The 12814-nt window shown below is 43.0% G+C and overlaps 2 protein-coding genes and 1 pseudogene across 3 annotated transcripts in view; 1 reads left to right on the top strand and 2 right to left on the bottom strand.

Moving 5' to 3' along the window:
- ESR2 (estrogen receptor 2) overlaps window positions 1-12814 on the bottom strand; it is a 188442-nt gene that overhangs the window by 94027 nt on the left and 81601 nt on the right. The gene's annotated exons all lie outside the window — the stretch shown is intronic.
- SYNE2 (spectrin repeat containing nuclear envelope protein 2) overlaps window positions 1-12814 on the top strand; it is a 281501-nt gene that overhangs the window by 250101 nt on the left and 18586 nt on the right. For both annotated transcript variants that reach the window (XM_065871886.1, XM_065871885.1), the window contains exon 99: window positions 10609-10771. In XM_065871886.1, the coding sequence (XP_065727958.1) occupies window positions 10609-10771 (163 nt within the window). The remainder of the gene's footprint in view (window positions 1-10608; window positions 10772-12814) is intronic.
- Window positions 3719-4605, bottom strand: LOC136119433 (small ribosomal subunit protein uS2 pseudogene; annotated as a pseudogene).

Raw genomic sequence — 12814 nt, 5'->3', positions numbered from 1 at the left:
AGGATTAGATGAGTTGCTAACTTATATATAAAGCACAGTAGGCCTGGCACATAAAGATGTCGGCATGTTCTGTGGATGTTCCATTTTAGTAATAAAGTTTGTGAATTTTAAAGCATACCCAATGTAGAAATTTTAAAAGAACGGGATAACAATAGAAAGTCTAATATTTTCTTCCCACACCCCATTGGTTTGGACACCAAGCTCATTGGCTTGAGCCCCACATTTGGGACGCCACTGGCCTGGAGTACCATAGTTCTGGGGAAGCCAAGCTAATTATTCATCCACCTTCTCCATACTCCCCCCTCTGCTTATTGCACACCTCACCCCTCAGGATTAACAGGATTCAGGATCACTGCATCTCAGTATTTTTGCACCCAGGTTATTTTATTACTTGTTAGCGCTCTTCATTTAAAAAGTTGCGTTCTAGCCCTCTTCTTTCAAAATAAAGAGGCTGAGAGCCTTATGATGGACTAGGGTCGGGCGCTGGATGAAGCAGTGGGGGCTGCCATTCTGGGAGGAGAGAGGAGGAAGGATGGGGAAGCAGGAAGCAGGAGGGCTGTGCAGAGGCTGCTGGCCTGAGTGCCTCTCCCCACCTACAGGAAGCTCTCAGGGCGGAGCTTCTCCAGCCAGAGCCTCCCAGGAGGGTAGCCCCTTGCAAACTGCATGCAAGACTTGGTCCCATGGGGCCCGGGGTTCCCAGCTGCTCTGGCATTGTGTGGAGTGTTCCTTCTGTTCCCTGGGCAGTCAGGGTGACAAGACATTGGGGTGAGGAGGGTATAACTTGAAAGCCAGGGGAACAAAGGAAGTATCTAGGTTACAGCTGCATCCAGGCCTGGCCCTGGATTCTGTTACTTCCTTTTTAATAAATCATCTTGTGGCTTTGAAGGAAACTTCTTGTAATATTTGCAGTAAGAATGTAATTTGGAAAATATACCATCTTAAAATCATTACAACCACAGTTTCTGGGCATTTATCTCTGTCAGACACTGTGCCAAATTCCTTTCATGCATGTGTATCTCATCCTGCTCTCAGCCACCCAGTGAAGGAAGGTACCACTGTTGACGCCGTTTGACAGATGAGATCAAATAGAGCCAGGATTCATACCCAGACCCTGACCACAAAGAGTGTGCTCTTCATCACCAGGCTCCATGGCCTCGTTCCAAGCTTGCCTACCTCATGGCACTGTTGAGGATAAAATATTTATAAAAGGACTATGTGAGGGCCAATACCGTGTAAATCAGGTGTTACTGTAGCAGCGTGTGATCCCAGTCAGCAGTAATAAGAACTAGTATTACAGTGAGTGCTTACTTTATGCCAAAGGCTTTACATGCATCCTCTTGCTTCTGTCTCAGAACCCCCTACAAGGTGGATAATTTGAAGATTAACAAGGAAACTGGGAATCAGGAACATTAGGTACCTTGCCGGGTACACCGCTTATAGATGGTACAGTGGGGCTTAGATCTGGGTCTGCTCACCTCCAGAGCTCTGACCTGAATGTCGCCCAGATGCTATCACCTCCCTGAAGCTGGAGGGACCTGAGAGGCCTGCTAGACATGAGGGGCTGAGGTAGAAGGATTTTCTCTAAATTATAAAGCTAATTGGAAGTAGAGCTGGAGCTAGAAGTCATTCCCCAAGGTGGATCTGGTTGATAGTAGGGTGCAAAAAGATAATAGTAAAAATTAAAAATACACACAACTCTCTGGTTTACTTTTTTTTTTAACATCTTTATTGGAGTATAATTGCTTTACAATGGTGTGTTAGTTTCTGCTTTATAACAAAGTGAATCAGTTATACATATACATATGTCCCCATACCTCTTCCCTCTTGCATCTCCCTCCCTCCCACCCTCCCTATCCCACCCCTCTAGTTGGTCACAAAGCACCAAGCTGATCTCCCTGTGCTATGCGGCTGCTTCCCACTAGCTAGCTATTTTACGTTTGGTAGTGTATATATGCCCATGACACTCTCTCACTTTGTCACAGCTTACCCTTCCCCCTCCCCATATCCTCAAGTCCATGCTCTAGTAGGTCTGTGTCCTTATTCCCGTCTTACCCCTAGGTTCTTCATGACTTTTTTTTTTCTTAGATTCCATATATATGTGTTAGCATACGGTATTTGTTTTTCTCTTTCTTACTTACTTCACTCTGTATGACAGACTCTAGGTCCATCCACCTCACTACAAATAACTCAATTTTGTTTCTTTTTATGGCTGAGTAATATTCCATTGTATATATGTGCCACATCTTCTTTATCCATTCATCTGTTGATGGACACTTAGGTTGCTTCCATGTCCTGGCTATTGTAAAGAGAGCTGCAATGAACATTTTGGTACCTGACTCTTTTTGAATTATGGTTTTCTCAGGGTATATGCCCAGTAGTGGGATTGCTGAGTCATATGGTAGTTCTCTTTGTACTTTCTTAAGGAACCTCCATACTGTTCTCTATAGTGGCTGTATCAATTTACATTCCCACCAACAGTGCAAGAGTGTTCCCTTTTCTCCACAGCCTCTTCAGCATTTATTGTTTCTAGATTTTTTGATGATGGCCATTCTGACTGGTGTGAAATGATACCTCATTGTAGTTTTGATTTGCATTTCTCTAATGATTAATGATGTTGAGCATTCTTTCATGTGTTTGTTGGCAATCTCTATATCTTCTTTGGAGAAATGTCTGTTTAGGTCTTCTGCCCATTTTTGGATTGGGTTGTTTGTTTTTTTGTTATTGAGCTGCATGAGCTGCTTGTAAATTTTGGAGATTAATTCTTTGTCAGTTGCTTCATTTGCAAATATATTCTCCCATTCTGAGGGCTATCTTTTCGTCTTGTTTATGGTTTCCTTTGCTGTGCAAAAGCTTTGAAATTTCATTAGGTCCCATTTGTTTATTTTTGTTTTTATTTCCATTTCTCTAGGAGGTGGGTCAAAAAGGATCTTGCTGTGATTTATGTCATAGAGTGTTCTGCCTATGTTTCCTCTAAGAGTTTGATAGTGTCTGGCCTTACGTTTAGTTCTTTAATCCATTTTGAGCTTATTTTTGTGTATGGTGTTAAGGAGTGTTCTAATTTCATACTTTTACTTGTACCTGTCCAGTTTTCCCAGCATCACTTATTAAAGAGGCTGTCTTTTCTCCACTGTATATTCTTACCTCCTTTATCAAAGATATGGTGACCATATGTGTGCGGGTTTATCTCTGGGCTTTCTATCCTGTTCCATTGATCTATCTTTCTGTTTTTGTGCCAGTACCATACTGTCTTGATTACTATAGCTTTGTAGTATAGTCTGAAGTCAGGGAGCCTGATTCCTCCAGCTCCGTTTTTCTTTCTCAAGATTGCTTTGGCTATTTGGGGTCTCCTGTGTTTCCATACAAATTGTGAAATTTTTTATTCTAGTTCTGTGAAAAATGCCAGTGGTAGTTTGATAGGGATTGCATTGAATCTGTAGATTGCTTTGGATCGTAGAGTCATTTTCACAATGTTGATTCTTCCAATCCAAGAACATGGTATATCTATTCATCTATTTGTATCATCTTTAATTTCTTTCATCAGTGTCTTATAATTTTCTGCATATAGGTCTTTTGTCTCCTTAGGTAGGTTTATTCCTAGATATTTTATTCTCTTTGTTTCAATGGTAAATGGGAGTGTTTTTTTTTTCTTTTCTTTTGTTTAGAAACTGTTTATTTTCCATCAACCTATTTCCATTTTAAGAGTTTGTGGAAGAACAGTTTAAGACCACTCAGTGGTTGTTCCTACCCACTCGGTGGCCTGAGCAGTGGGAGCTGCAGACCAGTCTTCAGTGGCAGATTGAGCACTCCAGTCTTCAGTGGGGAACTGCTGAATAGGCACAGAGGGCACCTGCACAGCTTCAGACGAGTCCGCCACCTCAGGCTGAGCAGCAGTGAACTCAGGACCTGGAGCGGTCCACTCACCCTGAAATTCCTCCTTGGTCACAGCCTTCTTAGCTGCTGCCTGCTCTTCCTTTTCAATCTCTTCAGGATCTCTGTAGAAGTAAAGATCAGGCATGACCTCCCATGGTTGTTCACGGGAGATGGTGCCACGCATGCGCAGAAATTCCCAGGCAAGCATCCACCACATCAGACCCACTGAGTGAGCTCCCTTTTTGTTGCATGGGATGGCAATGTCCACATACCACAGAGGAGAGTCTGTGTTACACAGAGCAATGGTAGGCACGTTAACGTAAGAGGCCTCTGTGAGAGGCTGGTGGTCAGCCCTGGGATCAGTAACCACCAGAAGTCTTGGCTCCCGGAAGGCTGCCTGGATCTGGTTAGTGAAGATTCCAGGAGTGAAGCGGCCAGCAATAGGAGTGGCTCCAGTGGCAGCAGCAAACTTTAGCACAGCTCGCTGGCTAGTATTCCTGGAAGATATGACACTGACATCAGCTGGTTTTCAATGGCAACAGTGGCACGAGCTGCCAACAGAAGCTTCTCCCAGGTTCTCTTCAGATTTATGATGTAGATGCCATCACTTTTCCTTTTGTATATGTACTGTTCCATTTGGAAGTCAAGGTTGGTGCCACCTAAGTGGACTCCTGCTGCAAGGAATTTGAGGACATCCTCCTCCTTCATTTGCAGGACATCAAGGGCTCTGGACATTGTTAATGTTTCCCTTTAAGTTACAACGGGAATCCAGAACAAAGCTGTATGGACCCTTATCTGGCATGAAAAGTGGGAGTGTTTTCTTAATTTCACTTTCAGATTTTTCATCATTAGTGTGTAAGAATGCCAGAGATTTCTGTGCATTAATTTTGTATCCTGCTACTTTACCAAATTCATTGATTAGCTCTAGTAGTTTTCTGGTAGCATCTTTAGGATTCTCTATGTATAGTACCATGTCATCTGCAAACAGTGACAGCTTTACTTCTTCTTTTCCGATTTGCATTCCTTTTATTTCTTTTTCTTCTCTGATTGCTGTGGCTAAAACTTCCAAAACTATGTTGAATAAGAGTGGTGAGAGTGGGCAGCCTTGTCTTGTTCCTGATCTTAGTGGAAATGCTTTCAGTTTTTCACCATTGAGGACAATGTTTGCTGTGGGTTTGTCATATATGGCCTTTATTATGTTGAGGAAAGTTTCCCCTATGTCTACTTTCTGCAGGGTTTTTATCATGAATGGGTGTTAAATTTAGTCGAAAGCTTTCTCTGCATCTATTGAGATGATCATGTGGTTTTTCTCCTTCAATTTGTTAATATGGTTTATCACGTTGATTGATTTGCATATATTGAAGAATCCTTGCATTTCTGGAATAAACCCCACTTGACAATGGTGTATGATCCTTTTAATGTGCTGTTGGATTCTGTTTGCTAGTATTTTGTTGAAGATTTTTGCCTCTGTGTTCATCAGTGATATTGGCCTGTAGTTTTCTTTCTTTGTGACGTCTTTGTCTGGTTTGGTATCAGGGTGATGGTGGCCTCGTAGAATGAGTTTGGGAGTGTTCCTCCCTCTGCTATATTTTGGAAGAGTTTGAGAAGGATAGGTGTTAGCTCTTCTCTAAATGTTTGATAGAATTTGCCTGTGAAGCCATCTGGTCCTGGGCTTTTGTTTGTTGGAAGATTTTTTTTTTTTTTTTGAATTTTGCCCTTTTTTAGATTTATTTATTTATTTATGGCTGTGTTGGCTCTTTGTTGCTGTGCGAGGGCTTTCTCTAGTTGCGGCAAGCGGGGGCCACTCCTCATCGCGGTGCGTGGGCCTCTCACTATCGTGGCCTCTCTTGTTGCGGAGCACAGGCTCCAGACGCGCAGGCTCAGTAATTGTGGCTCATGGGCCTAGTTGCTCCGTGGCATGTGGGATCTTCCCAGACCAGGGCTCGAACCCGTGTCCCCTGCATTGGCAGGCAGATTCTCAACCACTGCACCACCAGGGAAGCCCTGTTGGAAGATTTTTAATCACAGTTTCAGTTTCAGTGCTTGTGACTGGTCTGTTCATATTTTCTATTTCTTCCTGGTTCAGTCTCGGCAGGTTGTGCATTTCTAAGAATTTGTCCATTTCTTCCAGGTTGTCCATTTTATTAGCATAGAGTTGCTTGTAGTAATCTCTCATGATCCTTTGTATTTCTGCAGTATCAGTTGTTACTTCTCCTTTTTCATTTCTAATTCTATTGATTTGAGTCTTCTCCCTTTTTTTCTTGATGCGTCTGGCTAATGGCTTATCAATTTTGTTTATCTTCTCAAAGAACCAGCTTTTAGTTGTATTGATCTTTGCTATTGTTTCCTTCATTTCTTTTTCATTTATTTCTGATCTGATCTTTATGATTTCTTTCCTTCTGCTAACTTTGGGGGTTTTTTGTTCTTTCTCTAATTGCCTTAGGTGCAAGGTTAGGTTGTTTATTTGAGATGTTTCCTGTTTCTTAAGGTAGGATTGTATTGCTATAAACTTCCCTCTTAGAACTGCTTTTGCTGCATCCCATAGGTTTTGGGTCGTCGTGTCTCCATTGTCATTTGTGTCTAGGTATTTTTTTATTTCCTCTTTGCTTTCTTCAGTGATCACTTTGTTATTAAGTAGTGTATTATTTAGCCTCCATGTGTTTGCTTTTTTGTTTTGTTTTGTTTTTTGCGGTACGCAACCCTCTCACTGCTGTGGCCTCTCCCGCTGCGGAGCACAGGCTCCGGATGTGCAGGCCCAGCGGCCATGGCTCACGGGCCCAGCCGCTCCGCCACATGTGCGATCTTCCCGGACTGGGGCACGAACCCGTGTCCCCTGCATCGGCAGGCGGACTCTCAACCACTGCACCACCAGGGAAGCCAGTGTTTGTATTTTTTGCAGATCTTTTCCTGTAATTGATATCTAGTCTCATAGCATTGTGGTCGGAAAAGATACTTGATACGATTTCAATTTTCTTAAATTTACCAAGGCTAGATTTGTGACCCAAGATATGATCTATCCTGGAGAATGTTCTATGAGCACTTGAGAAAAATGTGTATTCTGTTGGTTTTGGATAGAATGTCCTATAAATATCAAGTAAGCCCGTCTTGTTTAATGTATCATAAAGCTTGTGTTTCCTTATTTATTTTCATTTTGGATGATCTGTCCATTGGTGAAAGTGGGGTGTTAAAGTCCCCTACTATGATTGTGTTACTGTCGATTTCCTCTCTTATGGCTGTTAGTATTTGCCTTATGTATTGAGGTGCTCCTATGTTGAGGGCATAAATATTTACAATTGTTATATCTTCTTCTTGGATTGATCCCTTGATCATTATGTAGTGTCCTTCTTTGTCTCTTGTAATAGTCTTTATTTTAAAGTCCATTTTGTTTGATATGAGAATTGCTATTTCAGCTTTCTTCTGATTTTCATTTGCATGGAATATCTTTTTCCCATCCCCTCACTTTCAGTCTGTATGTGTCCCTAGGTCCAAAGTGGGTCTCTTGTAGACAGCATATATACAGGTCTTGTTTTTGTATCCATTCAGCCAGTCTTTGTCTTTTGGTGGGAGCATTTCATCCATTTACATTTAAGGTCATTATCGATATGTATGTTCCTATTCCCATTTTCTTAATTGTTTTGGGTTTGTTATTGTAGGTCTTTTCCTTCTCTTGTGTTTCTTGCCTAGAGAAGTTCCTTTAGCATTTGTTGTAAAGCTGGTTTGGTGGTGCTGAACTCTCTCAGCTTTTGCTTGTCTGTAAAGGTTTTAATTTCTCCATCAAATCTGAATGAGATACTTGCTGGGTAGAGTAGTCTTGGTTGTAGGTTTTTCTCCTTCATCGCTTTAAATATGTCCTGCCAGTCCCTTCTGGCTTGCAGAGTTTCTGCTGAGAGATCAGCTGTTAACCTTATGGAGATTCCCTTGTGTGTTATTTGTTGTTTTTCCCCTGCTGCTTTTAATATGTTTTCTCTGTATTTAATTTTTGACAGTTTGATTAATATGTGTCTTGGCATGTTTCTCCTTGGATTTATCATGTATGGGACTCTCTGTGCTTCCTGGACTTGATTAACTATTTCCTTTCCTGTATTAGGGAAGTTTTCAACTATAATCTCTTCAAATATTTTCTCAGTCCCTTTCTTTTTCTCTTCTTCTCAGACCCCTATAATTTGAATGTTGGTGCATTTAATGTTGTCCTAGAGGTCTCTGAGACTGTCCTCAGTTCTTTTCATTCTTTTTTCTTTATTCTGCTCTGCAGTAGTTATTTCCACTATTTTGTCTTCCAGGTCACTTATCTGTTCTTCTGCCTCAGTTATTCTGCTATTGATCCCTTCTAGAGTATTTTTAATTTCATTTATTGTGTTGTTCATCATTGCTTGTTTCCTCTTTAGTTCTTCTAGGTCCTTGTTAAATGTTTCTTACATTTTCTGTATTCTGTTTCCAAGATTTTGGATCATGTTTACTATCATTATTCTGAATTCTTTTTCAGGTAGATTGCCTATTTCCTCTTCATTTGTTAGGTCTGGTGGGTTTTTACTTTGCTCCTTCATCTGCTATGTGTTTTTCTATCTTTTCATTTTGCTTATCTTACTGTGTTTGGGGTCTCCTTTTTGCAGGCTGCAGGTTCGTAGTTCTCGTTGTTTTTGGTGTCTGTCCCCAGTGGCTTAGGTTGGTTCAGTGGGTTGTGTAGGCTTCCTGGTGGAGGGGACTAGTGCCTTTGTATTGGTGGATGAGGCTGGATCTTGTCTTTCTGCTGGGCTGGTCCACGTCTGGTGGTGTGTTTTGGGGTGTTTGTGGCCTTATTATGATTTTAGGCAGCCTCTCTGCTACAGGGTGAGGTTGTGTTCCTGTCTTGCTATTTGTTTGGCATAGGGTGTCCAGCATTGTAGCTTGCTGGTCGTTGAGTGAAGCTGGGTGCTGGCGTTGAGATGCAGATCTTGGGAGTTTTTTGCTGTTTGATATTATGTGGAGCTGGGAGGTCTCTTGTGGACCAGTGTCCTTAAGTTGGCTCTCCCACCTCAGTGGCACAGCCCTGATGCCTGGCTGGAGCACCAAGAGCCTGTCCTCCACATGGCTTTTGGAAGGTCTGAGGTCTTCTGCCAGCATTCAGTGGGTGTTCTATAGGAGCAGTTCCACGTGTAGATGTATTTCTGATGTATCTGTGGGGAGGAAGGTGATCTCCGCGTCTTAACTCTTCCGCCATCTTCTCAAATCTCTCTGGTTTACTTAAATAATAAACACTCACAACCCTGTGGTTTTATTAAGTAATCACATGGAGTGGATTATTACACACATTTATTCATTCAGCAAATGCTTGTCAATGCCTCCCGGCCACCAGGCGGTCTTGGAGGTACTGTGCACACAGAGGTAGCCCCATGCAGCCTGGCTGGTGTGGGCTCTGTCCAGATGGGCACGGTCAACGAGGGGTGCAGACACAGGGCTGCAGGGGCACGTGGTCGAGGGGCCCTCAGCTGATCTCGGAGAGAACAGTGGTAGAAGCTGCAGGAGAAGGGAGGGGAGCCACTTCGCAGGGTGCAGGGCTGGAGACAGAGAGGCCACTGACCGCTTGAGGAACTAGAAAGGTCAGGGCGTTAAACTGCCATGTCAGGGTAGGCGAGGACCGTGGAAGAGTTTGAGCGAGAATCAGACTTGCTGTACACTTCGGCTACAGAACCAGAAGCTGGGAGAAGGGTGAGGGGGGCAGCAGGAAGCTGTTCACAGGCAGTCCAGGAAGAGATGCTGCTGTCAGGGAAGGTGGGGCACTTCCTGTGAGTTAGGGGTCAGTGCCCCAGTTTCTCTTTCCAGTCCCTGGGATGCAGTTCTGATAGCACTTCGTAACATGAGTATCAGTAAGCGGGAAGTTTCCATTGTAGCCATTACTTCAGGTCTCTGGGATTAACTAAAAAGCCCACAGATCACCAGAACAAGCCTTCACTCCCTCTGCTTGAGGATTTTAACATTTTCTTTCAGGGTCTATATGGAGATCATTTTTCCTCAGCCCCTGCATCATTTCCCCGTGACAGCACTTTGGCATGCCCGGGAGCTCTCCGTGTATACTGACGCCGTGTGTCTTAGTTCAGATCCACTCCACGCTGAGCCAGGCAGATTGGTCATGTAGATGGAGCTGCAACTGTGCTTGTAGATGATGTGTCCTCCCCTCCCTTTTTGGCTGAGACAGCTGCCCTAGGATGGACTGGTTCCTTGTGTGCGGCACCCCCAGCCCCTCAGGCTGGACGTGGTGGGGTTCAGCACATGCTCTGTACTTGCTCAAGAAGAGGGTCCCGTGAGAAGCATCGCAGGCCGGGTACCACCAATGAGCCAGGTGTGTAACGTCTTTACCCATCAGGAAAGGTCCCTGGCTGCTGTGATCTTGGTGATAACCCAAAACAGAAACTGGACAAGTCACATGTGGTGATCTTAACCTGGAAAGAAAGAAATGGCATCTCCTATCTCCTCTGAGACCCCAGAAAGATGTTCTGGGTCTCAGGGGATCCCACCCTGAGAATGATAGGACTTCATACTTGCATGGGTAGATTATCTCTTAGTCCATTTGAAAATCAGCCAGAACAGCAATTCTGTAAATTGTCCCATATTGTGTAAAAACTCTGGCAACGTGAGCGTTAATAAAATCAGTAACCAGTGATGATTAGTTTTTAACCTCCAGCAGGCTTTTGGGTGCATTCTTCTCACCACTAAACATTGTGCTTTTGTTTTCCACCTCTTTTTTGCTGCAAATATGTTTAGGGTGAAGAAGCTGAAGGAGACCTTCGCTTTTATTCAGCAGTTAGACAAAAACATGAGCAACCTTCGCACCTGGTTGGCTCGGATCGAGTCTGAGCTCTCTAAGCCTGTGGTTTATGATGTCTGTGATGATCAAGAGATCCAGAAGAGGCTCGCTGAACAGCAGGTGGGGAAGTGAGAATGGGCTTTTGTCAGAGCCTAGGTGTTCACAGGGTCTGCTAGTGCAAACCATCCCCGCACTGGCTGTGCATTTTAGTGGGTTCATATTTTGTAATACTGGTATGTTTTTTCCAGAGAAGGCTGACCACCTGTCCATGCTCTTGGCGGTGTGAGGCATCCATCTCTTGAGTGCCCACCCCACCACCACCATTCATGTAGCTCTTTGTGAAATACTTTGAATAATGTTGAAGATGCAGACCTTAATCTTAGCGGTGAATAAGGTTTTTTTAATCTCTGTTTTTGTTACTACAGTTTTGGCAATGAATTGAAAGAAAAATAATTTTTCCAACCAAAGAAGGTTTTCATGGGACAACACTTGATGGGTCTGATAGAGAGCTTCAAGAAAAGGGGAGCGCTCGGGGGTGTGTGGAAGAAGGGGCATGTTTGGACCAATAGCTTAGAAAACCTCTCCTGCAATGTTCTGTGCATTTCTGTCATCAGTTATATCCCCTCTTAGCCAACCCTGGAAATTCCACAATTTAAACACCACCGAATCCTGCCCCTAACCTGGCAGGTGCTTTTTGGTCTCACTGACTTGTCACATCCACTCTCCTACCCTCCATAGGCTCGCATTTACATGTTCATTCTCATATGCAGTGCCTGAGCTTCTCTTTATATATATATATATATATATTTTTTTTTTTTTTTTTTTTTTTTTTGCGGTACGTGGGCCTCTCACTGTTGCGGCCTCTCCCATTGCGGAGCACAAGCTCCAGACGTGCAGGCTCAGCGGCCATGGCTCACAGGCCCAGCCGCTCCGCGGCATGTGGGATCTTCCCAGACCGGCCTGCATCGGCAGGCGGACTCTCAACCACTGCGCCACCAGGGAAGCCCCCTCTTTACTTTTAAAATAGCTAAGCTTATGTTATTCTTTTAGTAGCTTTCCTTCACTTGTTTTTCGCAGCCCTGTGAGCAGATTCCGTTTTAACCATATGAGCAATATGGTCGCTACCAAGTTCACAGCCTTGTATCTGTTTTCTTCATGTTTCCTTCAAAGCCTTGGTGTTTGTTGTCTGTCAACACACCGATTCACTCACATATCCCAGCCGCTTGGAGACAGAATTGGGGGGCTGAAACTTTTTCATCAGATTATCAAAGCCTGAAGGCCACCCCTTGATTATAAATTCTCTTGAGGTCAGGTCAGTCCTTCTCATGATAATAAGCAACATCTCATGCTACCACGAAATAGAGCTAAGTATTTGATAATACTCTGGACTTAGATCTTTATTTAATCCTATTACAATTACTGTTTGAATAATGCCTATTCTCTGATTTTCAAACTAGTATGATTTAGCAATGCTGCAAAGTAAAAATACTGGTTTTTCCACTTAGCCTCAGAAATTTAAGTATGTCTTTTTCACTGAGGTCATCTATATTCTGTCTTTGCTTTGTGGAGAAATGAATATTGATATAACTACCATGTTAATGGACACTGCAGAGATTTTAATGCCCTTATCAGTAAAGGGCTACTGAACATTATCAGCTTTATTTACAAGATTGATCCATTAGGTTGAATTTCTTGAATAGTCTCTTCATAGACAGGCCTTGCAAATAACCATTTACCCTGACGGGTGAGTCTTTTCAGGTAAATAGAACAAAAGCTGACAACATTTTTCCCTTTAGCCCGTGGCTGAATTTGGCAGGGGCTAATAACGTGTGTTAACATTTTATAAATCTGATGTGTGACAAAACATCATTAAATTGCAGGGAATTTATTCCCAAGAGTGTACAGTTTGGAGCAGCTGCCATTCTCTTGGCCATGTGTGTTCCTGTACTGAAATGCTATATAATTTCAGTCTGGTTGATTTGAAGGTTTCCAATTTATAGAATTTAGAATCACCATCATGGAATTCTTATTAAAAAAAAAATTATGGAGTTGGTCTTCAGGACCACTTTGCTGTGAAGAAGTTGGATGTATTAATTTTCTATTGCCACTGTCACAGATGACCACAGATTTAGGAGCTGAACACAAATTTATCATCTTATAGTG

Source organism: Phocoena phocoena, chromosome 2 (genome assembly GCF_963924675.1).
Source record: "Phocoena phocoena chromosome 2, mPhoPho1.1, whole genome shotgun sequence".
Lineage (NCBI taxonomy): Eukaryota > Metazoa > Chordata > Mammalia > Artiodactyla > Phocoenidae > Phocoena > Phocoena phocoena.
This window is presented reverse-complemented; position numbering and strand designations above follow the sequence as displayed.